Genomic DNA, 26119 nt, shown 5'->3' on the forward strand with positions numbered 1-26119 from the left:
AATAGCATTATTTAAACTTTTAAAGGATCAACACAGAAATGCCATCTTCCACACCCTTAAAAAAGTTGCCCGCTGGTCTTCTGTTTTTCCCTCTGTGCTGCTTCTGAGCAGAGGCACTTGCACTGTGTCTCCAGACTGTGGTAGGCAGGAGAGCGAGCACTGAATTGGGAGCCCGCGGACCTCTGCCTGAATTCAGTCCCTGCCACTCATGCCTGTATGCCCTCAGGCAAATATTTCACCTCTGTGGGCCTCCGACTCACTTACCAACTAGGATTTAATGAATGAGATGTCCTATTGAGGAAAGCACGTAGCATCAGACACGTCCATGCAATGTTGGTCTGACGTGCTAGTCCCTTGTGAGGTGGGCGGTGGAGACCTTAGGAAAAATTGGGGATGTTTCTACCTTATTCTGCTTTCTACGTCATGAGCAAGGGAACTTGTCCCTGGTTCTGTAATTCTCAAAAACGAATGAATTACCATTAATGTGCTCCCTGGCTCCGTGCACTTAATTCCCCTTGGTGTCCACCACAGTGCCTTACTTACTGACTACTTTGTTGAACTAATGTCCCAAAAAGGAAGAAGGCTAATTCTGGTGAAGGAGCCACCTAGATGTACTCTCTCATTTAAGCCTCACAAGTCATGTGAGCTGGAGATTCTCCCCATTTTAGAGGAAGAAACAAGTTCTTTAGGGTTGCATGATTTCGTCCTCATTATTAACGTAGCAGCTGACACTGAGCGCTTATGTATGTTAGGCATGATTCTAAGGACTTTATATGTATTAACTCACCGCAGCTCTAGAGTAAGCCCTGCCATTGAGAGACCCAGAGAGGGTGTGTCACTTGCTAAAGGACACACAGCCAGTAGGTGATGACCCTGGAATTTGAACCCAGAGCTGGAGGTTTCAAGGACACCTTCTGCAAGAGTTCCTCTTCCCCCAGAACCTCCTAGATAGTGGTATCATGCTGCCGAAAGTATGGAACTAGCTAAAAACAGAGAGGCACCTAACACACCAAAGCCATGAAACCCAAGAACGCAGTTTGCCTCTGACTTTCTGCTTGGGAAAATAAAACAACCCGCAGGTAGAATGCCCTAGTCAAAACATTCTTGCTGTCCCGCAAGCCGCTCTTTCAGAAAAAGCCCTCCCTTCATGTCAGGCATTCACAATGAAAACCAGTGAAAACTCTCCCAGCAAAAGAACAGAGCCAGGCAATACCCTTCACCTAAAAGGTGGTTTGACTACAACTGTTGCAAACCTTCCCAGTTAAGGCCTTAAAGGACCAACAGGTAAAGGCGTTCATCTTTACCTCAGGGGCTATAAACCTCTCATCTTTACTGCTGAGGAAGTATTTAAACTGACTTTCAGCTTTGCAAGACTGATGTAGGAAAACATATTCAAATTCTAGACTCCCTGTTGGGAATGTTTGCCATAAAACCCCGGTGTTCTGCTCCAACCCAGGAACGCAGTGTGGACCTGGGGGCTGTGAGGAATCCCACTCATTGCGGGAAGGAATCTCACTGACTGCCCTCCCGTGCCTGCAGGGCTGGGTGAGAGCAGGCCGTGTCCCTGCACAGGAAGCTGCGTAGTACAGGTTAAGCCCGTGGACAGGGCTCCAAAATTCCAAGTTTAGGCTCCACCTCTCTGGACATGAACCATCAGATTTCCTGTCTGAAACGTTAGAGTGATAAGACATGGGTATATCTTTTTAAGATCATTCAAAGATTTACAGGAAATGCCTTTATCTCATTCAGTTCTCCCACCCAAACAGGTAGGAAAAGTACTGTTTCGGAAGCCGATCACGGTCCTGGCCACAGGTCCATGTGACTTTGGGCAAGTCTTCAGAATCTTCATCTGTAAGACAATGGGTTGAATCAGAGAGTCATCAAGCACCGCTCTGAGTGCTGACATTGTAAAAGGTTATACCTGCTATCAAAGGAGATGTCTGGCTCATGGGAAGGTCAAGATTAGTCATGCTTGTTTTATTTGTTGTAAACCCACGGTTTTACTCCGAGTAGAATTTGAAACAACTTTTGGCTTAATTGTCTCCATGTTTGTTTATGCTTCTCTGGCTGGTGAGTTCAAAATGTAGTCTGATAGTACTAAGTGTCTGATAGCCTCAAGTCAAACATTTGGTTCAAATTCTGGCCCCATGACTTTCAAGCCATGTGTTGGGTCACTGGATGTAGAGCCCTGAGTAAGCATAAGGAGCAGAGCCTCCTCCAGCTCCCGTTGGGCTGTTAGCGTGTGTGTGCATGCACACACGTGCACGAGAGAGATCTTTAGGTTAAATCACTGAGATTAGGTGTTGCTTGGTTACAATAAAACCTAGCCTGACCCCTATATACCCCAAAGTGCTGTTTACAGAGCAAGTATGTTAGTTTTCTATTGCTGCTATAAGAAATGACCACAAAGTTGGTAGCTTAAAGCCGCACAAATTCACTCTCTTCCAGTTCTGGAGGTCAGGAGTCTCCGCAGGTCTGCAGGGCTGCGTTCTTGGAGGCTGTAGGAAAGAATCGTTTGCCTTGCCTTTTTCAGTTTAGAAGCCACTCACATTCATGGGTCTCTGGCCCCTTCCTCAGCAGCGTAGCACCTTCTCTTCTTTCTGACCTCTGCTTCCATCCTTATATCTTCTAAGACTCTAATTCCCACCCCCCTTTCTAAGGACCCTTATAATTACATTGCACCCACTAGGCGCTCCAAGATAATTTCCCCATGTCAAGAACTTCAACTCCAACCACATTTCCAGATCCCCTTTTACCATGGAAAGTAACTTATCCACAGGTTCTGAGGATTAGGGCATGGACATCTTTGGGAGGAGGCATTATTTAGCCTCCCACAGTCCGAGACTATCATGACCATTATTCACCCCAAAGCTGTCTTATTTTTCAGAGCATGTGCCACAATTGTTTAGAAAAAAAAGGGAAAGGAAAAGAGTGTAAATATCTATTTAATTTCTCCCATTCTTAGAGACCGTGCCTATTTCTTAGTCAGTGTTCTCTCTCCTGATGGCTTAAATGGTTAACAACAATGATGACAATGGATAACACTTTAGGGGTGAGGCCCCATTCCTATGAATAATATAATTTAATCTGCACAGGGGCACCTGGGTTGCTCAGTCGGTTAAGCATCTGACTTTGGCTCAGGTCATGATTCAGGGGTCCTGGGATCAAGCCCTGCTTTGGGAATCCCTGCTCAGCGGGGAGTCTGCTTCTCCCTCTGCCTCTGTGCTCTCTCTCAAATAAATAAAATCTTTTTTAAAAATTTAATCTGTACAACAGTCTGGCAAGAATATGGAGCATTAGGATTCCTCTTTTCAGGTGGAGAGACTAAGCCTAAGTAGGTTTAAGGAACCAGCCCGCAAGGCCACCCAACTACTAAGTGATCAGTCCAGTAGCTGAACCCAAGCCTGTCTGATCGAAGAGATCTTTCAGTTAACAGGAAATGTACCAAAAGCCTAAGAAATAAAACATGATTTAGACCTCCCTCAGATTGCTCAGAGTTTAAAAGGAAAGATGTACAAAAACATTATAATATGGTGTGACAACTTTAATGTAATATGGACAGTATTGTCCGTATGTTCAAGTAAGGGAGGGAGCAGAGAGGAAGAACGTTTTAAGAATGTTTGTACTCAACTTGGGTGAGTCAGCAAAGGCTTTCCCAAGGGTGATCATTCTTTCTTCCAGTTTTAAAAGATGAAAGGTGTTCACCAAGCAATTGATGATGGAGAGGGAAAGGCATTCCAGGCACACAGAATAGCATATATGAAGGACCCCAAGCAGGAAATAGCATGGCATGTCTGCGGCCAGAGGGACTTGGGCAGAAGAGAAACTTGGATAGTCCGGTGCCCCTGCTGAGGATGGCGTGCTCCACACAGCACTGGACAAGTGCAAGGGTGAAGAGCAGCTGTAGGTGGCTGGCAGGAAAGATACACTCGGGGCTGAGTTCACAAAGCTCACGTGGCTCATAAGCCAGTGAGGATGTGGTTAGACATTTGCTTTGTTTCAAAGTTTGAGATAGAGTTTCATAGAATCATTACAATGAGCCCTGCTTTAAACCACTCGCCTCTTCTCCCTGACACCCCAGCTCCCGTGAGGTTTATTCATCCATTCATAAATTTAGTATGTATTTTTTGAGTACTTTCCATGTGGTAGGTGCTGTGTGAGACCCTGAAATCCCAACTCCTTCTCTTTGGTAAGCTATTTCCAAGGGTTAACTGAGCTTCCCATCTGGAAAATTCTTCTGTGTCAATTGTACAGCATTTATACATACTTAAAGATAATGTCTTCAATCTGTGTTGGATTCTGTTTTTATTTTTATTCTGTTCAAAGTATTGTCATATTTCATTTTATTTGATATTCATAAGAATCTTGTGAGGTAGACAGGACAAATACGATTATTTATGTTTTAAGTATTGCCAAAAAAAGACTGGGATTCTATATCTTCAATTCATCAACAAGGATTTTTGCTAATTTTCTCAGCTCATGAAATAATTTCTGCAAGAAATAATTAATTTCTATACAGCTATATAAGATTGTGATTAACGACTTTCACATATGCATGTTTATTTAGTCGACAGGAATTTGCTGTTTCCTCTGACAGGTCACAAGCTAGACTCAGGGATTTCGAATCCTTACCACAAGCTTTCAAACCAGAAGGTATCCCATTCTATAAATGAGCAAATTGAGGCTCGAAGAAGCTGGGTGACTTCTCCAAGATCACAGAGTGACATAACCGATATTCAGACCCTGAGTTGATTCCACTATTATTTCTATTTTCATTTTAGCCTCAATGAGTCAAAAGCTTATACAGTATTCTTGAGGACCCAAGGTTACACACCTTACAAATCAGAAAGCTAGAGTACCTCTTCACTTTTCTTTCTCAAAGCTAAGTAATCTCCTATGATTTTTTTCTTTTTGCCAGCATCCTGGTATTAAAGCCTTATTATTTCTTCTTGTCAATTCACGCAGAAAAATCTCATTTAATGTTCTATGAAGCCGTGCATTCTCGTCAGCAGAGCCTGACTCAATGTGCCCTTCAAGTATTTTGGCTGTTTACCACAAGCTAGTATCTCTGAGCTAAGTAATTAAGTCTGACACCGCACCCATAAGATCAATTCAAGACCATATCCATCTAGTTGCCTTTGTCATTTTTTTTTTCCTTGCTGGGGTCCCCTTTGGTATTTTCCAGATTTAGCTGACGATAAGTTAAGAGAAGCCTCCAGGAATGAGTGCAAAATTGGGTGCATGGATTGAGTTAAAGGAGAGCAGAACTAAATGCTTGAAGGGTGGGTCCTGTGTTGCTGTCCATTGTTCTGAACTAGTATTGTTGGCTTGGCTGGGGTACAAGGTGGGAAAATGGAGTGGGCAATGAGGGAGAGAGGTCAATTTCATAGGGTCATTTCACAAAATGAGTAGGACCAGGCAGTAGACTGGAATGTAAGCTCCAAGAAAACCCATGGATACTGTGTGTCAGAAGAAGAGGGAGGCCAAAATGGAAGCATTTCTATTATTGGAAACTAAAATGGCCACCTTGAACAGATAAAATTTTCCCATCTGAACCCATCACGTCAGTGAATTCTGTGCATATCTCCTAAGTGTGTACTCACTGTCACAGATAAGCATTTCATCATTGTCAGGATCACCATGATAACCAGGATCATCATCCATATCATTGTTCCTCTCCTCATCTGTCTCATTATCCATATCCCAACTGTCCTCATCAAGATACCATTACTGTGGGCCTCCTTGTGCCAGGCACCGGGCCGGCACTGATGTCCATGGCAGTCCTAGGATGTGAATCGTCGTGTGCCCATTTTATTCATCAGGAAATAGGGAACAGTGAACTGAAATAGCCTTGTCAAGGAGACAGAGCCTGAATTCATAGAGCTAGGATTCCAATCTAAGACTTTTCAACCCCAGAATGGATGTTCTTCATCCTATTGCTGCACTCGAAGTAGCTCTTAGTCTAGGGAGGAAGGGAAGAAGGTAAAAAACAGGAACAGTGTAGAGTGCAAGAACAGTGCAAGAACCAGCACTGCAGATGAGAGAAATGCAAGGCATCTTGAAGCACAGGGGGATGAAATCTCTTGCTGCATACCTGATGGAAGGCTTCCTCAAGGAGTTGCAACTGAGCCAAGTCAAGCAAGACAAACATTTTTCAGGCAATGAAAGGGGAGAAGAGCACTCAAGGCAGTGTGTGAAATGTGTGCAAAGGCACAGAGGTGTGCAGTTCTCCAACAAATGCTTACTGTCTCCTCTGTTCCAGGCACCATGTTAGAAAACCCAAGGGTGAACAGGAGACAGTAGAGTGCATCCAGTGCAGGGCATGAACTAGGGGAGATAAGAATGGAAGCTTCAAGAACCATCAATAACCGTATTTAGAGGGGATGACGAGAGGAAAATAAGCTGTTAATAACATTCCTGTATGATGCTTTACAGTGCACCTTCACATGCCTAGACCGTAACCTGTAGTAGGCACTCAATTAGTTTCTGATTGAATAATCTCTGTTGACCTTTAAAACAATGCAGTGGCTTGTAATTCCATGAGGATGAAGAATACTCACTCACCCCTATCACCACTTGTATCTGCAGTGGGGCCCCTGAGTCCCACAACTCCAGGGGGAGCCGCTCACGTGGCGGTCCGTCTGAGGGGTCCGTGTGACCACAGTGTGACTAGTGCCCCTGCAGACGTGTGGCGTGGGGGAGTGGGGTCAGGTCTGGTTTAGGGGATTAACATTTGTAGACTGAATAAGTGACTGAATGAAGAAGGTGGAAGGACAGGTAGACAGAGATTACTGTTACCCAGTGAGCATCTGTTAACTCTGCTGGAAATCGGCATCCTCTCCCTGCCGAGTAGAGAAGAGACTTACAGCGCCAGCCTCAACACACCCATCTAGTGAGTGCAAGAGCCAAAAGGGGACCCCGGGCCTCTCCTGGCTGGTGCTTACTACCACAGCACGCAGTTTCTCTGTGACTTCCATCAGTTCATGGTTCCCTCCAAGAGGCCGAGGATGCTGCTCTCCTGGGAAACAGCTGGGCTGCAGAATGTGGCGTTGGCCCCGCAGACCTGGCAGCCTCCCAAGGCGAAGGCGACGGGGAGCGGGTGCCGGAGCCTCTGTCAGGGACAGTGTGTGACTGATTGCTGCCGGAAAGCTCTCTCACAAGTGGCTCTGGCTTCTCTCGTTCTTGGAGTAAAGAAGAGTCTGAGGTTTAGTGAGTGGATTAGCAGGATACATATTTAGAAAGCACAAAGACTGTCAAGCATCAATTTTGGCTGAAGAAATTTTGTTGCAGATAAAAAGGCTTTGAAAGCGCTCTTCGGTTGCATTTTCTGACCATTGGCAGGCACCAGCTGAGGCTGTGTTGGTGTGTTCGCAGGAGCTAGGGGAGTGAGGTCAGAGGTCTAGCTAGTCATTTATTAGCTCGCCAATTGTGGGCAAGCGACTGGGCCCCTCCAGCTTTAGTGCCTTCATCTGTAAAAGAAAGCTAATCACTTCTCCATTGCCCATGGTGAAAGAGTAAACAAAATGGAGTATGAAAGGGACGAACCCAACATGGTAGGATAGAGCTTGAATTTTAGACTCAGACCTCATTTTTAAACCCAAATTTGTCAATTAATAACGATGCAACTTTGACTAGCAACAACAACAACAATGATAGTAATAGTAGTCAGCTAGCATTTATAGAAAATATACTATGTTCCAAGCACTGTGCTAAACCTTCACATGGTTTGCCCAAATAAACAGGCAACAGTAGTGGTAAATACCATTCCTGTGGCCATGGGATTGACAGGAGCTGAGGTAATGAAGGTAAGGTTCAGTCTCCTGGTTGAAAGTGAAAAGGCCAGGACCTGAACCCTGACTCTGAAGTCTACAGTATGGTTTATTAATCTCTAAGCTAAACTGCTTGCTCTCCAGGCCTCAATTTTCTTACCTATAAAATGGGGATAGTAACACTTGCCCGGCCAGGCTGTTAGGAGAATCTGAGCTTCTGTCTGGAAAGCACGGATTACGGTCGTAAAAGCTCAGCGAATGGGGTGGTAGGTGTGGTGGGGGGAGAAGGAGGGTCCGTGACAATGATGACAGTGGCCCACCACCTCTGAGATGACGCCCACTACTGGTACTGGGCAAGGAAGGTACTGAACCGACAGGGGACCAGACAGAAGCTGCTTTCTCGTATTTAATAAAACAAAACAAGGGGCGTCTGGGTGGCTCAGTCAGTAAGCGTCCGACTCTTGATATCAGCTCAGGTCTTGATCACAGGGTCATGAGTTCAAGCCCTGCACTGGGTTCCAGGCTGGACATGGAACCTACATGGAAGGAAGGCAGGAAGGAAAAAGGAAACAAAAACATCTACCTATAAGATCTGTCCCAATTACCTTTGGGTTGGTGTCTTTGAATTCTTTGATTGTTTCTTCATGCAACTGGGACTCTAACATGAAAAACAAATGTAAGGGGGCGCCTGGGTGGCTCGGTCATTAAGCATCTGTCTTCGGCTCGGGTCATGACCCCAGGGTCCTGGGATCGAGCCCCGCATCGGGCTCCCTGCTCAGCGGGGAGCCTGCTTCTCCCTCTCCCACTCCCCCTGCTTGTGTTCCCTCTCTTGCTGTCTCTCTCTCTGTCAAATAAATAAATAAAATATTTTAAAAGAAAGAAAGAAAGACCTAAGAAATTAAAATGGCCATGTTGGCTAAGGAGTTTACATCATAAGCTGGAGGGGGGTGAAGGCAGTAAAGTGGCTCAAAGAAGTTCTTCAACCCTTCACTTTTCAGCTTTCAGTAAATTTCACTTTAAATAAAACTGTCATGAACCCCGAGGACACTGAGCAACTGTTTTGTCTGGGCCCAAGAGGGCAGTGCAGAGGGCAGGAAGCCCCCTCAAATAAGGATGCTCTGTATTTGATTTTTCCAGCTTGCTGGCAACAGGTTTCTAGGGAAGCCTCCTGGTTCTCCCCCCAGATCGCAGTACCAGACGAGCAGACCAATGTAATGGGGAAGCTGGTAATGGGGTAGTTTGAGGGCGGGCCTGTGTGCAGAGATCATCCATTCTGACCTCAGGACCTTATCCCTAGTCCGCTGAGTCCAGCTGGAGCCCCTTTGCTGGGAGCTGTGTTTTGAACTTAGCATCTGAGAATGCATAACCCAGTTTTTCCTCTGAGACCCTTACCCCCACCACAAAATGCAGTTAACCAACATTTTCCTATCTTGAAGCAATCTGGAACCCACTGTGTTTTTTTGTTTTTGACGGGGTGTGTGTGTGTGGCCGGGGGTGGGGGGCGTCTTGTTTTAGGATTTCCTTAATACCCCCCTTCCTTTTTTTTCCTCCACTGTGCTTGAGGGTTTAGTGTCTTGATTGAGGGGATTTGGAGGCTGAAGAATACCAATTTTAATTCACCCTCTCCCTGTACAGTCTGTGAAGGTATTTTGAACCATAAAATGCAAGTGTGCGTTGAAAAGTTTTTTTAATGGCTTGCAGGGCCTTTCAGGTGGACTCAGGCCCGATTCGCCCCCTCCCCATCTCACATTTCAGCTGCAGGCCACGCTCTCTCAGGCCTTGGGGCTCACAAATGCCTCCCCTCTGTCGTGCGCCCCCCGCCTGTTCTCCACATCTGGCTTTCTCTGGGAAGGTCTCTGTGCTCCCCAAGCCCAGTTTGGTTTCCTGCCCTGCCTGCACCCAGTGCTGTCCTGTCACAGCCGTGACCATGGGGTCCTGTGATTGTCTGGTTCCTTGTCCAGCTTTTCCGTAAGACTCTGGACCCCATTATGGCAAGGCCTGTTGTCTGTCTTACTCATTGACGTGACCCGTTGTAGGCATGCAACAAATGATCATTGGATAAACTTGGGAGTGGACGAATGAAGACTTGTCCCTGGAGAAAAGGCATGCTGTGGCAGAGTTCATTTTAATGTCCCTGACCCTTGTCCTCGGCGCCACACGAAGCAGCTTGGGCATCACACTTGCCACCCAGATGAGGCCATGTAGGATCCTCTCTGCAGCTTCTCTGTAAACCTAAAATCACTCCAAGGAGAAAAGTTCATTAAAAACAAAACAAACCAAACAAACAAAAAACCAAAAATACCCCCAGGCTTTGGCATCGGGGCTGAGTTCCCTAACCTTAGCTCAGACACTCATTAGCCATATGAAATGTTGATGCAAAATGAACCAACCTTTTTTTTTTTTTAATTTCAGAGCAAAAGGATAAAAAGTTGTATCTGAGCCCAAGTTAGGATAGCCCGGGATACACAATCTTCACAAAGAAGACAATGCTCCAAGGAAGGCACATTTGGTGCAGGGTTATATGTGTGTTTGTTTGTTTGTTTGTTTGTTTTTACATAGAGTTACAAATCATCCTGACCAAAGATATTCCAGAAAGTTACAGACTTTATCTTATGCTTTTCCCATGTGCAAGACTGTATGCCTTTAATCTTCTGGGAGTCAGGGAGGTTTTCTCTTATCTTTATGTTTGGGATATTCCTTTTTGGTTATTTTTTTAACGAAACAGTTGTACGGTGTGTGTTGGGGCAGAAATAGAGCCCATGCTTTGAGGTTTTGCGGAGTCATTTTGACCTTGGTAAATGTTCAAGTATAGCTTCCCTAGGAGCCCAGGAGCGAGGCCCACAAACATGAAAAGTTGAAAATGTCCTTTACTTTATCAGACCTCAGCCAACCTGACCCTTGATTTTGTCTGCTCTACTCTGAAGCCCACGGTAAGGGTGACAGTAGTTGAGATGAAGTCCGCAAGTGGCTGTGCACAGGGCTTGGAACGATACTAACATAGTAAGATGTAGCATACTCAGAATTCAGTGCATTTTTCATATTCTTTTATCTAGAATTCCTCCTAATTTCTCCTCCATCCCCTCTGTCCATAAATGCATCCAATGCTTTCTAATCAGCTCAGTTCAATTAAAAAGTATTGTTGTCTACACTGTGCACCTAGGTGTAGTGATAGAAACATGGGCGGGAAAGGGTACAGTCTGGTCCACACCCCGAGGACATCAGTATAAGTGGGGCTCAGGGAAAGCAGACACAGATGATTAAACCAAGAGTGCTATAGAGCAGGGAGCAGGCGTTCTTAGCCCAGCCTACGCATGGGAAAAAGCTCCTGGGAGGGGTTGATAACTTAGCTGAATCTCTGAAGATGAATAAGCTTAGCTAGGCTAATAAGTGTGGAAAAGGCATTCCAGGCAGAGGGAACAGCATGAGCAAATGCACAGGGGCAAGTCCAGTTTTACTGAAGGGTGAGCTAGAGGCAGGAAGTGGTGGGACCTGAAGTTGGAGATGGAGGCAGAAAAAGATCAAGGGACTTAGGTGTATGGCTACAGAATAATTTACCAGCAAGATGATGGGGGCCATTTGAAAGGTTTTAACAGAGGAGGATGTAATCCAACCTGCAGTTTAGATGCATCATTAGCATGGATTTCATTTGTAGGTCTCTTCAGATAGCTCTTCTAAAGGACATTCCCTCTAGGTCCTTAGCCCAGAAATCCATTCATTTGTTTTATTCAATGCTAGTTTGGCAAATACTTACTGAGGACTTACTAAGAGTAAAGAGTCATTCTGGAGCCCGTGAGCTCTACAAAGATAAGTATGTCTTTCTAGCTGCCTTCAAGGAGTTCACAGACTGTCAGGGAAGTTGGGGCATCTCCCTCAGTAATTGCAGTAGGACACAGGAAATGGTGAGAGGCATGAGACTGTAAGAGATTTGCAGCTGAGATGCTATAAGACATGTTTCCCAATCGATTCCTTGGACCAGGTGCTGAGCTGACCTTACAGTAGGCATTCCGGGTGGTTCATGAAATATGGACTCCCCAGAGATTCTGTTTCGGGGGCAGCGGGGGGGCAGGTTCAGAAGTCCTCAGGACCTTCCAGGGCACAGCCAGATCTAAGAACGTGGTCTGAGAAGGGACACCTTTTAGGCTACAGGGGAGAGTAGCCAGGGAAGAAGTATTGAGGCCCAGGGATTCATTCAGGGGAGCCAGCAGTATTCTAGAGCTGGGGAACCGGAAGAGGCAAGTGGGTGAGAGAAGGGATGGTGATCCAAGAGGAAGATCTTGAAATTGATGCACTGGAGATGGTCCACTCACTGGTAATGGCGGGGTCTAAGGTGGCTGCATGCAGAGTGGTGGCTGAGTTAGGGTGGAAGACAAGATCAGTAGGAATGAAACCAGCCTGTTGCGAGGGTTATCTATATGGATTCTAAATGTGCTTATGGTCATGGGAGTGGTACTGGAGGGAGAGGAGTGAGCGGGTGCTAAAAGCGTCAGTAAATGAAGGCGAGTGGCCAGGAATACTAAGACCCCTTCAATAGGGTGCAGTGGGTTTAGTTCGGTTTACCATTAGTAGGAGCTGCTATCTGTGATGAAGCAGAAGTGAGGAGCTAAGAGAACACTTCACCCCTCTCCTGGCTCAGGGGTAGGGGAGTGTAGGAGACAAGAGCCACACTTGGGAGAGCACCAGGGGAAGCTGGGTCTTGAGGGGACGTGTGAGTTTGAGTTAGAGCAAAGAGGTGGAGAACAAGAGGGATTTAGCTAACCGCAGACTGAGTTCCAGAGAGCTACATGGAAGCATTGGGAGGTGAGGGAAGTGTGAGAAATGAGATCCGTTGGGGACATTAAAGAGGCCTGCGGGAGATGGGGCCCTTTGTTAATGGACTAGCTTGGCTTGCTCATGATGAGTAAGGTAAACAGAGAGGTGAGGCATGGTGGCCTGTTGCTTTAGAGAAACAGGAGTCCTTGGTTCCCTAGTGCCCACTAGTAAGAATTGGGGGCCTTAGGCAGTTTTAATAGTGATGCAGCGGTGTTCGGGGGTGGGCGGGAGGCTTGGTGGTTTTATTAGGACCATGCAGGACTCAATGGGCTGCTCGAAACTCAGCAGTGGGCAGCGTCACAGCTGGATGAGGAGAGATTTTACGGGTAGTCCGGGGAGCTCTAGATCTCTCTTCCTCACATGCAGCATGGAGGTTGCCACTAGAGGAGTGGCAGTCTTACCAAGGGCACCTGCCAGGGGCCAGACACCTACGAGGCTTTAAACATGCATAAGTGAAACCTGACAGCCCCAGGTGGTGGGCATCGTTAGCCCCATTTTACAGATGCAGAGAGATTCAGTAGCTTGCTCAAGGTCACACACCTAGCAGAGCTGGGACTCTTGCCCATACATAAACTGGGGGATGAAAAGTACTAATTTGGCCTGATAGGTAATGGGGTGGGCAGTTATTGATTCTTACACCTTTATGATGGAAGCTTTAATGTTTCTGTACTGTATCTGTTCAGAGGGCGGGTGGGAGGATTCAAACAGCCCTTCTCTGCTCTCTTGCTCCTACCCCTTCTTGGGGGCTTTGGAATTAATCACTGGTACCAGGAACACAAGGCCGTTTCACCATCATTATAGCTCTAGTAGTAGCGAAGGTTGGATCGAAGCTCTTTTATTCATGAAGGATGACTCAGATGCTATTCTTAATCGACTTTTCTTTCTTTCCATCTTAGGAAAGGTTTGACAGCTATTACTGCCTTTCTTTCTGCACTCATAATTTCTTAGCTTCTGCTGCCTTTCTCTGGACTTTGGATTTTGAGTCTGCATTTTTCCTTAAGGCCCTTGCATTTGCTTATCAGGGGAAGAATGTGAAATGTGTGATAAACCATGACCATTGATGCTGCCATTGTCCCTCCCTCGCGGAAGGCAATATTGAGCAATTTGCAGACGTTCGGAAATGAGTCACTTTTTTTTTCTTAAATCAAGAAATATGCATCAAAACAGTGTCTTCTCCCTTTGGAACTTATTTTATGTATATTTTTATGATGAAGATGCCGAGACAGGGAAACTCCAGAGAGAGTAGAGCAGTTATCTGTACGATAGTTTACAAACCGAGAGTCAGGACATGTGATCTGACACAGGACTGATTTCATTTGCAGATCTATTTTGAAAGAGTGTAGCACTAAATTGTATTTTGTTGTCTGGTTCTGCATCTTTGTATCACCTTTAAATGACATTAAATCAGAACTAGCTTGAAAATCCAGGATACAGTCACAAAGTCCTATAACTTATTAAGAAATTTTTAAAATCCCATTACAGCAATGCATTAGATCCAATGTTTTGCTTATCTCTGTATAAATAGCAAAATGTCGTGAGAGAGTGTTTTAAAGGCAAATGCGAATTGGTTCCCGGAATTATTATTTGTTTGTTTAGAAATAGGATTAGAGGGACATTTGTTACATCATTTCTAAAGTAAGTATGACATAGGCAAATTTGATTATGAAATGAGAGGGGCGCCTGGGTGGCTCAGTTGGTTAAGCGGCTGCCTTCGGCTCAGGTCATGATCCTGGAGTCCCAGGATCGAGTCCCGCGTCGGGCTCCCTGCTCAGCGGGGAGTCTGCTTCTCCCTCTGACCCTCCCCCCTCTCATGCTCTCTCTCTCATTCTCTCTCTCTCAAATAAATAAATAAAATCTTTAAAAAGAAAAGATGCCTATGAGATAACAAAAGAATTGTAAATTAAATTTATAAATAAGGCATATTAGAATAGGTAAGATCAGTTCTACCGTCAAACAGACTCAGATTCAAATTCCTGATTTCTAACTGAGCAAACTAGGAAAAGTTACTCAGTGTCTGTGTATCTGTCTAGGGCAGTAACAATACCTGCTCTGTAGGGTTATTGTAGAGATTATACATAAGAGTTGTTAATAAGGATGATAGGGATAAGAGAAGAAAATAGAGTTATCAATTCTCTGAAACTGGGAAAGTAGAAAAGACTTCCCAGGAAGCTAATAATACAGTGTCTGTATTCTTCTGATCAAATATTAGCTTGTTTCTAAAAAAAAAAAAAAAAAAAAAAAAATCTAAACCCACCAACAAATTCTTGGGTTTAAGGAGTCCAGGATAGAGCATGGGTTCTGGACCCAGATTGTGTGAGTTTGAATCCCAGCTTTGACCATTCCTTGCTGTGACCTTGCACAGGTTGCCTATGCCTCAATATTCTGGTCTGTATCTTGGGAATGCACTGGGCTAGACCTAAGGTTTAAATGAGGTTAGGGCTTAGAATAGAGTCTGGCACGTGGCAATGTCATATAAAGTGTGTGTGTGTACTAGGCATAAGTGCCGACTTTTGTTATTATCGTTTCTTAGATTTGTATAAAATAAATATTGAATGAGAGACCTGTGTCTGATGGAGTCTTGTCCCCTACTTGGGCTAAATATAATACTGCATTTAAAGACCTGACATTCAGGCTTATAAAGCTTATAACTGTTTCACACTGGTCTCCCCGTGTGTCTAAAACAGCAGTATCTTTGTTCTCCAGGCTGGTTGCTACCCCCTTGGTCAATTTCCATATCAAAGAGATAAACCCTTGGTGTTTAGAGGATGCCACTGTCTTTTATCTTAGGTTGTTCCCACAACATCTCTGAAATTCTTCTGGCCTTTGTTTCCCAGATGAGGTATTTGAAGCCCACCCAGTCCAGATCAGAAGTGTCAAGGCTGCCTTCAGGGCTGTTTTCCGGTCTTCTTCTGACATTACAGCCATTAGAGAATTTGTTTCTGTGTGCATTCTAAGCTGCCCTTAGCAAAAAAAGCACCAAAATTCTGTACAGTTACAGTTCATGAAGTATGTGAACCTGCTAATTTTTCTAAATGTTTATTCACCAATTCATTCACCAAACATTTTGTGAGCCCCGGCGCTAGTAATGGGCGTACGGAGATAGATAAGACACTGTCCCCGTCTTGTGCCGGGCTGCTAAAGACTTGTCTGTCAAGGATTCATTCCTTCACCAGATTTTTACTGAGCACCCACTATGGGCCAAATATGCTTCCAGGCACTGGTGTTAAGACAGTGAACAATCCTGACAAGGCTCCTGTCCTCAGGGAGCTTACATCCTGATGGAGGGAGATAGGCGGTAGGTTGGGGGCTGATAGGTGCTATGAGGAAAAGCAAACCAGAATGTATTCCTCAGTGTTTTTTGTTGGAGACAACCAAGTCTGTTGCCAGTTTGAGCAGAAAGGAGCTTATAATAGGTTATTTTAGGAGTTTCCAGAGGGGCTGGGGAGGAGCTTGTATGCTACGGGTAAGGGAGAAGTCCAGCATCCATGTGGGATTTTTCCAGTAGGAACGCATTCACGTTGCTGCCCTCTGCACAGCACGGGAGCATCTGTAGCTGCTCCCCCGAGATCTGCTCCCCTGTGAGCCACAATCCCCTCCCGGGCTCATCCCCCATGCCTCCCTGGATGCCTCTGCCTGGCAGAGTTCTAGCTGCAAGAGCTCCTGGGAAGTATAGCTCCGAGCTTTCCAGGATCTGGCTTAGGGGAAGATTCACTAGAAAGAAAAATTCATTACAGCCTTCGGTCGACCCTGAATCCCATTCTGATTATCCCCTCTCCTTTCGTCATGCCAGCTTCCTAAAACACGAAAATGAAAACAACAAAGCTAGTCATTTATTTTTGCCTCCCCTCCCATTCACTCTGGGGCCCCCTGCTCTTGGGCTGCTGCAGTGGCATTCTTTCGTGATGTCCATGGAATGATTTCCATCTTGACAGATTGCACCAGGCATTTTTCCCTCTTTATCTTCTAGAACTTCTCTGCTGCGCTGGCCACTGCTGGGCACTCATTCACCTATTATTGCCTTCTAAAGGCTTTACATGTACTTATTAATTAAATCCTCATAACAATTGTATTCATTTCCAGCATAATCCTGCTGCACCAACTGACCACAAATTGAGTAGCTGAAAACAGCACAAAGTTATTATCTTACAGTTGCGGAAGCCAGATGTCTAAAATCAAGGCATTGGCAGGACAGCATTCCTTCTGGAGGCTCTAGGGAAGAACCTATTTCCTGCCTTTTCCAGCTTCTGGAGGCTACCTGCATTCCCTGGCTCCTGGACCCTTCCTCCAAATTCAAAACCAGCACGTAGCATCTTCAACCCCCATACCCTCATCTTTGTTTCATTGTCCCATCTCCTTGTCTCCTGCATTCCACTTTTAAGGGCCCTTATGATTACACTGGGCCCACCCAGATAATCCAGAATCATCTCCCCATCTGAAGATCCTTAACTTAATTACACCCCAGAGTCCCTTCTAGCACGCAGGGTGACATTAACAGATTTCAGGGATTAGGATGTGGACTTCTTTAAGGGGCCGTCATTCTACCTACCAAAACAACCATATGAGGTGGAGTACAGTTATTATCCCAGAGAAGGCAACAAACACAGAGAGGTTAGGTCATTTGCTCAGGTCATAAAGCCAATAAATGGCAGGATTGGAATTTAAACTTAGGCAGCTGGACTTCAGGGTTTATGTTTTTAAGCTCTGTGGGCACCAAGAAATCAGTAAATAACAATTTAAATTTCTAACCCCCCAAAACATTCCCATACATAACTACCTGTTAGATGACTCCCCTAAGAAGATAAACCATCACATCCAAAACTGGGCTGATCATCTTTCCCCAATACTTTTATCTTCTGCCCTCAGTCTTAGTTTCAGGGACTAACATCCATCCTCTCACCCAATTTAGAAACCCGGGGATCATCCTGGAGCCCTCCCTCCCCTTTCTAGGTCTAGTCCATACCACCTCCTGCCCATTTCTCTTCTGCATTCCTACCAACACTTGCCCAAGTCCCACCTTGCATCATTTTTACTTGGCCCTCATAGTTGTCTCCTGATTGGTTCCTGGTCTCTAATCTGCATGAAATACAAATCGAAGTCTGTCCTAGCCCTGTGTCAAACTCATCAGTAGCTCCCCATCGACTCTGAAGATTAAGCCCAATTACTTTAAGGAGACTTGCCTTCGACTTTCTTCTCCAGCCTCCCATACTGAACACTGGGGCTTCAGTACCATGGAATTGCTTATTCCGGTCTACACCATGCTGCTTCACACTGCCATGGCTTCTCTGTTCCTGCCCGTCTTGATGTCAGGGCCACGTCCTGGCATCCTCACTTGCCTGCCTCTTCCAGCAGATTTATCTTTAGGGGGCCTTCTTTGCACCCCTGCCGGCATCATGACCCATCCTGCATGTTCTTGCAGATGTCATGCCAGGTACCCAATAACAGTCTCTCCTACAGGAAAGTGATTGGGTTGTGTCTGCTCCTTTGTTCCACTAGCTCTGAAAGGTCAGGAAAGCTTACTCATCTTGGTAACCCTCGTGCCTGGACATAGCAGGAAACCAATGAGCATTTTGAGGTGATGTGAGTTGAATGGTGAACAAGCAGGAACGTGCTAATTCCAGAAAGTGGGAGAGAGATGGGCTTTCCAGGCAGAGGAAATGGTACACTCAAAGGAAAAGGCATGAAAAAGCAGAAAAGGTGGGAAAACATGGGTAATTCAATGAGGCCAAAAGGAAGAAAGCATGTTGGGGAAGGGCCCACTATCTTGTCCAAAAACGAACAGAAAATAGTGTTCGGGAGGGCCTTATGCGCTAAGCAAAAGATTTTCTGTTGATGTGAAAGCTTTGGGGAAGCCACATTGAAGAACTTCAAATAGGGGACATACCTGATCAGATGTGTGTTTTTTATCAGCTTTGCCTAACAGCTGGGTAAGTGGTGGATTGGACGGGCCCAGAGTAGAAGCAGACAGACCACAAAGAAGTCACTGCAATGCATGAGGAGGACTCAGAGGCAGGGGCCATGGCATGAAGAAGGGACAGGCCTATGGGCTTCTTAAGATTTGACATCAGTGGGGCGCCTGGATGGTTCAGTTGGCTAAGTGTCTGACTCTTGATCTCAGTTCAGGTCTTGATCTCATGGTCATGAATCTGAGCCCCATGTTGGGCATGGAGCCTACTTTAAAACAACAACAACAACAACAACAACAACAACAAACACTTGACATCAGTAGGATGTGGAAACTGACCTGCTGCAGGCCCAGAAAAATGAAGCATGGTATTCATTGGAATGCCCCCTGGGTACCTCCCAACCCATCCTCACATACCTTGCCTCATGCCCTCAACCTTGACCTCCCTTCCAGGAGTAATGAATAATCAACAACAGAATATGTCACATCTATTTCCCATAATAAGGGAAGTGAAATCCACACTTTAATGCTGGAGGGACCTTAGAGATCACTTGGGCCAATTGCCTTGTGTGATAGACGACTAAGCCCAGACACGGGAATGACTTCACTCTGGTAGCTCAGAAAATCTTTGGTGGGCACCCAGCCACCCTTTATTGAATCAGCTATTCAGTTCTCCACATGGCATTCATCTCTAATATTTTCATGTGTATTTGCTTATTTTCTGCCTCTCCCTTACCTTAGAATGTAATATTTAATAGCTGAGCCCTCGTCTGTCAAAAATAGCGTTTTGCCCACATGATAGACACTCAATGGGCATTTATTGAAAGAGGAATAGACCAGGTGTAATCAGGCTTGCTTCCTCCTGAACCAGTGATCTTTACACAGGACTTGGGTTTGGAGGGTATCCATCCATAATTCTGTTTCCTGCTAGGGTTTTTCCTAATCATTCCTGCAGAGACTAAAATCAACCACCCAATAATAACTGTAGCTCATGTGGCTTCAGATAGTGAAGAGCTAAAAATAATCATCATTACATTCCTTTAAAAGTAGTAACCACTGACCACCTCATACCTATTGTGATGGCTACTGTAAAAATACTGTGTTACAAGAATGTGGAGCAGTTGGAATCCTACCTACTGTTAGTAGGAATGTAGGATGGTACAGCTGTTATGGAAAACAGTATGGTGGTTGCTCAAAAAATTAAACATAGAATTACCATATGATTCAGTAATTCCACTTCTGGGCAAACACCCAAAAGAATTAGAAGCAGGGTTTCAAAGACAGATTTGCATATCCACCTTCAAAGAGCATTATTTAAAATACCTAACATGTGGGAGCAAGACAAGTGTCCACCAACAGATGAATGGGTAAATGTGGTAGATACATACAATGGAATATTATTCAGCCTTAAAAAGGAGAAAATTTTGCCACATGCTACACCATGAATGAACCTTGAGGACAGTATGCTAAGTGAAATAAGCCAGACACAAAAGGACAATTACTGTACGATTTCACTTATATGAGGTACTTGGAGTAGTCAGAATCATAGAGACAGAAAGTAGAATGGTGGTTGCTGAGGGTAGGGGGTAGAGAGAGTGGAGAATTATTGTGGAATGGCTATGGAGTTCTACTTTTGCAAGATGAAAAGGGTTCTGGACATTTGCAACAATGTGAGTGTCCTTAACACCACTGCATTGTACACATGAAAATGGTTAAGATGGTGAATTTTAAATTATGTGTATCTTACCACAATTTAAAAAAATATGAACCACTGAGGTATGTATAGCTCTTTCCTTTGATCCTTATAATAACCTTGAACTGTTAGAATGGTCCCATTTTATAGTGAGGAAGATAAGGCTCAGGGAAGTGAAGTGAATTGCCCAAGGCACATAACTAGAAAATGGTGAAGCAGAACCTCATACTCGGATCTCCTGGTTCCATGCCCAATGCTGGCTTCCCTCACATCAGGGGAGAGAATGTATAGTTGAATTAATTTGACCTCTGGTTGAAATATATGCAAGAAATTGAGACTTAGCAATTCATGGGGGGAAAAAAGACTATAAATGTGTACATGTGTATACGTGTGTGTGTGTGAGAGAGAGAGAGAGAGAGAGGGTGGACTGGGGGAGCATGCAAGCAAGCTCCCAGACACCTGCTTCATGCTACTTCAATTTCCCTCCCTCCCTGAATCTTCAGAGGGCAGGTGTGAGTCAACTGTAAACATGATGAGAAAAGGTCACCCAGTAGTCCCTCAGATGGCAAAATGAAAATTGACTGGCGTGGAGATTGGCTACATGGAACTCAGCCCTTTAAGATGACCAGGAAAGACCATGGCTCCCTTTGAAATGGCTCCATTAGCTGTCCTCTCACACCCTACCTCCACCGCTTCCTACCTCCTGGGGAGACAAAAGATGACAAAATGTGCTTACAAAACTAAATCAGACCTAGTGAGAGAAAGGGGGAGCGGTGGAAACACCACTGAGCACGAGTCAAGCCCAATCCTACTTGCCCAGACCACCAGCTCCCCATGTAATGCCGGGCACATCCTTCCTCAGCCCCAAGGGTTGGGCTGCTGTTCCTACCACCATTTTCATATACTGAATTTAGAAGGTAAGCACACTCTCCCAAGTGGAGTCAAAAATACAAAAGGATCAGCTAGCCTCTTCAAAATAGCTCTTATTTATCACTGGCTTACTGGAATTTTGATGGACACCTCACATATAGTAGCCCTAACCTTTCTACCACTTGACAACTTTTTATGATGAGACTACACTGAGAGGTAATACCACATTTACCAGAGTATTTGCCTAGGTCATAAAGAACAGAGTCAGAATTTGTCTATTTCCAAAGTTAAATTCAACAGCCAAGTTATACAGAGCTATGGAAGCATGAGGAGACAAGGAAGAAGTTAGCTCTACCCATCAACCCCTGGGAAAATCTTCATGGAGAAAGGGGGGCACCAAAGTTGCAAGAAAGCAATTGACAGGTAGATAGAGGGTGCATTTTGTGAAGCAAGAACACATAAGCAAAGTCAGGATGGTGGAGAACACAGATTTCTAGAAAACGATAAATAATCCTGTTTGGTTTAAGGCTAGTTGCATTCAGCTGTGGCTGGAGACCATAATTCCACCAGATGATAAAGAACTTTGAATGCTGGACCTGGACTAAAAGGATTAGAACTTACTTACATAGACAACAAGGTACCACCAAAAATTTGTATCAAAGGATTTATCAGCAATTGTCAATATTGTCTCCTTTATAAGTATTCTTTACATGTTGTGAAGAAATTAAACATATCTGAAGTGTTTCAAAGAGGAGATGTTTGTTTTCATTGCATCTTCCATAGGCATCACCAGCTGACACCACCCACTAGGTGAGCAATGGTGGTGTATCGGTGCTTAGACCCGCTTACATGCACAGTGAAGTCAGCTAACCTCACTGGCTTTTTTCCTAGAATAATAAGACATTTTGTTTTGTTTTGTTTTCTCTGATGCTTTAGGAAGGGTTAAGAAACTTCAAGGAACTTCGAGCCAAATTTCAAAAGTTTGATGTGCCATCTCTTCCAGGACCTATTAAATTCTCAGCAGGCGTTCCTCAAAAGGGTAATATTGGAAGCACACAATCAACAAGAATTTTGGCCAATGGGAAACCCCTCTTGTCCAACCAAAATCCGCTCCCACCATGCTGTTCTAGTGCGGAACCCCAGCTTCTAAAACCCCAGGAAACAAAGTTAGCCCAGAGGGGTGAGATTCAGAAATGTTCGAATTCCCCAGGACCTCCGGAAAGGTCTCCTGGTTCTGCAGTAAATTCCCAGAAAACTTCTCTCCTGTTAGACATGAGTCAGTCGAATGCCGAGATAACCAACAAAAGGAGAGTCGTGGTGAACGAGAGCTTCAAAGATAAGCTCTGGAACTGGGAGAAGGTTTCATCTCAGAAGAGTGAGTTGTCTTCAGCCTCTCTCCTTGCCAGTTGCGCACGCAGGGCCTTCCATCTGGAGGAGGAGAAAAGCAGAGGGCTTCCTCCAAAGGAACCCAGGAGAAAGCTGGAAATAAAAGGACCACAGACCCTGCCTTCCCAGAGGCACTTGATGGCCCAAAGAGAATCACTTGCCTCTCCTGAAGATCCCACTTTTCTACTTGTTCAACATGGCAGGAAGAGCCTAGAAAATCCTCTTCCTGAGAGGCGCCCAGTGAGGGGCTCCTGCCAGCCTATCTATGAGAGTGAACTTGCCAACCAGGCCCCAGGTGAGATGTAATCCCTGTGGGCCCAGGGGAGGGGCCACTGTGTTTTTCTAATTTAGAGCCTATGAAGATCATGTATGATCTGGGTGAATTTTGCCCCAAATGCCAGGGCAGGTATTCTAGGCCCATCTGCCAAATTGTAATTTCAGGTTTGGGTAAAGTGCTCAATCTCCTGGAATTCTATTGAAAGATAGTTTGGGCAAGCTTGGGTTTGAATCCTAGCTCTACTTCTTACAGCATGCATGAACTTGGGCAGTCTACTTAACCTCTTATAGCCTGGTCTGCTCTCCTGTAAATCAGATTCGTCACCAATCTGCCCCAACTTGGTAAACAGCACAGCCATCCTCCTAGCTGCTCAGGCCAAAAACCTAGGAGCCATACTCTATTCCTCTCTCCCTCTCATTCTTTGCATCCTCTCCGTCAGCAAGCTCTTGGTTCTACCACCAAAATATGTCCTGTATCTCTCCACTTTGGCCCACTTCTGCCCTCTGCCCTGTCTCTATCACTGTCGTCTCTCACCCGGGCCACAGTGGTCCAGCTGGTTTCTCTGCTTCCACGCTCTTGCTCTCCACTACCCTGTTCTCCCAGCAGGCACAGTGAGCCTCTAGAGCACAAATTAGATCACATCACTCCCCTGCTCAGGTTCAACTCTAGCCATCTTACACCAGCTGATGCCATTTGGCCCTTCCTACCTCTCCTTCTACTACCTTGGCCTTTTTGCTTTTCCTTAGATAAACCAAGCTAGTTCCACCCCCGGTTCTTTACACTTGCTGGTCTGTCTGCCTGGCACAAGCTTCCCCCGTCTTTGATGTCTCACTCCCTCACTTCATCATGCTCTCTGCTAGGGTCACCTGTTGTGAGTGGAATCTGTGAGTCGCCATCTACAGTAACCACCCCACCTCCGTCAGTCTCTGTCTTCTTCCGTTGCTTTGGTTTTCTTCATTGCGCATCCCTACCTTGTACATTGTTACATATCTGTTTGTTTGCCTCAGTAAAATGTAAGTTACATAAGGATTAAAAACTGTCTTCCTTATCACCATATCCCCAGCACCTAAAAGAACAAGGCCAGGTTCAACAGGTCCTCAAAACCTATTTATTGAATACTTGAATGAATGGGTGGATGGACGGGTGGGTGGAGGGATCTCCTGCTTACAACCGTATATGTGTTTAGAATAGAATCTAAACTACTTACCACTGATTTCATGGCTCTGCACCTTCTGGGCCCTGCTTATGGATCTGACTTACTGCTGCCCTGGCTCACGAGTGGACACACTGGATTTCTTGCTATTCCATGAAGAGACTTTATTATGCTCGGGACATTTACATTTGCTCTTTCTCTTCCTAGAAAACTCTTCTTTGAGCTCTCTGTAGCTACATTTAGGTCTGAGTTCACATGACACTTTCTCAGATAATCTTTCTCTAACCTCTGTATCTAAAGACCACTGCCTCACCATGAGCAGTTGGCATTCTTTCCTATCAGCCTGTTTTATTTCTTTCATAGAACTGACAAGTCTCTGTGATTACCTTGTTTGTGTGTTTCTCATCAGTCTCCTCCTATTAGAATGAAAATTCCTGAGGGCAAGGCTCTGTCTGTTCTTGTTCTTAACTCTATACCCAGCTTCTAGAATGATGCCTGGACTGTAGTAGATAAATTGTTATTGATGAGGGGATAGGAAAGTAGAGTGAATGGGGGGAAGGAAAGAAGGATGGATTGCCTACCTGACGGAGCTGTTGAGGGGATTAAATGAGATGACCCATGTCCATCTCTTAGCACAGTGCCTGGTAAAAATTAGGAACCCAGTTTGTAAGGGATCATTCATTTTCACTACATTTTCTCCTTAACTTGATAAAAACTGAAATTTCTGACATCATGACTTATAATCAAAGCCTAAGAAGAGAGGACTTGGTCCTGACTGATGTAACCCCTGCTAGTGGGGCAAGAGGAAGCTTCCCTCCCCCCCCCCCCCCCCCCCCCCCCCCCCCCCCCCTCCCCCCCCCCCCCCCCCCCCCCCCCCCCCACCCCTCCCCACCCCTGGCCTCTTTGCTCTTAGAAGGCAACAGGGCTCTGAGGAAGTAGTACAGAGGCCAACGTCTTTATTTTTTGGCATGGATGGTACATGTAGTCAACCACTGTATTATGTGAACCCCAAATCAAGGCCCTTGGATCATACAAGGTTTTGTGCTATTTTCACTGTAAGAGGCAGATACGATTTTTCATATATAACATTGGAATTTCTTTTGGAGTTTGGCTTCCGAGCACAGAAGGATGAAATGTATGAAATTGAGATTGTCCTGGAAAATTCCAGGACTCAAAACCCCAAAATCCACAGGTGCCCACGTACCTCAAAGTTAGCCTTAAAGCTTGCCCTAGGCTATGAGTCCTGGAAATCGGAGATCAATTCGTCCTCTTTATAGCCCCCATGTTATTTGCATGTCCTAAGTGATTGAGGCATCCTTTAGGGGGATAGTCACCATCCATTTCCTTGGGAGTAGGCACCATGCTCGATGCTGGCAGGAGATTGGTGTGGCCTGGTGCCTGCACACAAGCAGCTATCACTCGATGGGAAGATGGACCCGCCCCTCTCATATGCCACAACACTGAGAGAGAGGTGTTAACAATACATTGTGGGGGTACAAAACAGAGAGTGGTTAATTCTCACCTCGATTTTGAAATCAAATAAAGCTTCCCAGAGGAGGTGTCATTGGAACAGGACCTTAAAAAATGAGTCAGAGCTTTCTAAGAAAGAAGTGAGGGGAGAGCATCCCAGAACCAAGAAGGGCATGAACAAAGTCTTGGATATACGATGGCTTTTTAAATCAAATTTGGAGAATTGAGAAGCCATCGGTGTGAATGAAAGATATTTGGGCTCGAGGTTGGGAAAGTAGGATGGTAAATGGTGGTAAGAGAAGAATCTGGAAATGTGGATTGGGGTCATGTGGTATTTATATGCCAGAGGATGAGGTACATACATGGACGTCCTGCCGAGGAAGCCAGGCTTCAGCCTCGGGCAGCAGGCTGGTGACATGATCAGCCTGACTTGCGTTTTGATCGGGGCATCTGGCCAGTAGGAAGAGAGTAGAGGGGAGAGACACTGAGGCAAGGACTGGTCAGTTTCACCCAAGAAGCCATGAAATGGAGATGGTAATAACCTGCATTTTCTTTTTATAATCCATGCTTAGAAAAACAGCCAGTTGATAGGCATCACCAATTTCTCAAAATGAAACCACTGCCTTCCATCAAGTCCCTGGGTCCTCCTCCCCCAAAGCCTCCGAAGCCCCCAGTCGTGAACCTCCAGGCCTTCCAGAGGCAGGCAGCTGCAATTTCCAAGGTCCACAGGGAAGGTAAGGAAATGCACAGGGCCCCGCACACAGCCAGCCAGCAGGAGTCACGGTTCCAG

The 26119-nt window shown here is 45.3% G+C and overlaps 1 protein-coding gene across 2 annotated transcripts in view; it reads left to right on the top strand.

The window, feature by feature from the left end:
* Window positions 1-26119, top strand: part of FYB2 (FYN binding protein 2) — a 139471-nt gene that overhangs the window by 16210 nt on the left and 97142 nt on the right. Inside the window, exons 2-3 of one of the 2 annotated variants that reach the window (XM_073896677.1) lie at window positions 21980-22724; window positions 25902-26063. In XM_073896677.1, the coding sequence (XP_073752778.1) occupies window positions 21980-22724; window positions 25902-26063 (907 nt within the window). The remainder of the gene's footprint in view (window positions 1-21979; window positions 22725-25901; window positions 26064-26119) is intronic. The other variant, XM_073896678.1, reaches the window with a different exon arrangement.

This window comes from Callorhinus ursinus, unplaced genomic scaffold (genome assembly GCF_003265705.2).
Source record: "Callorhinus ursinus isolate GAN/ISIS: 27379988/994484 unplaced genomic scaffold, GSC_fseal_2.0 scaffold9, whole genome shotgun sequence".
NCBI classification, from domain to species: Eukaryota; Metazoa; Chordata; class Mammalia; order Carnivora; family Otariidae; genus Callorhinus; species Callorhinus ursinus.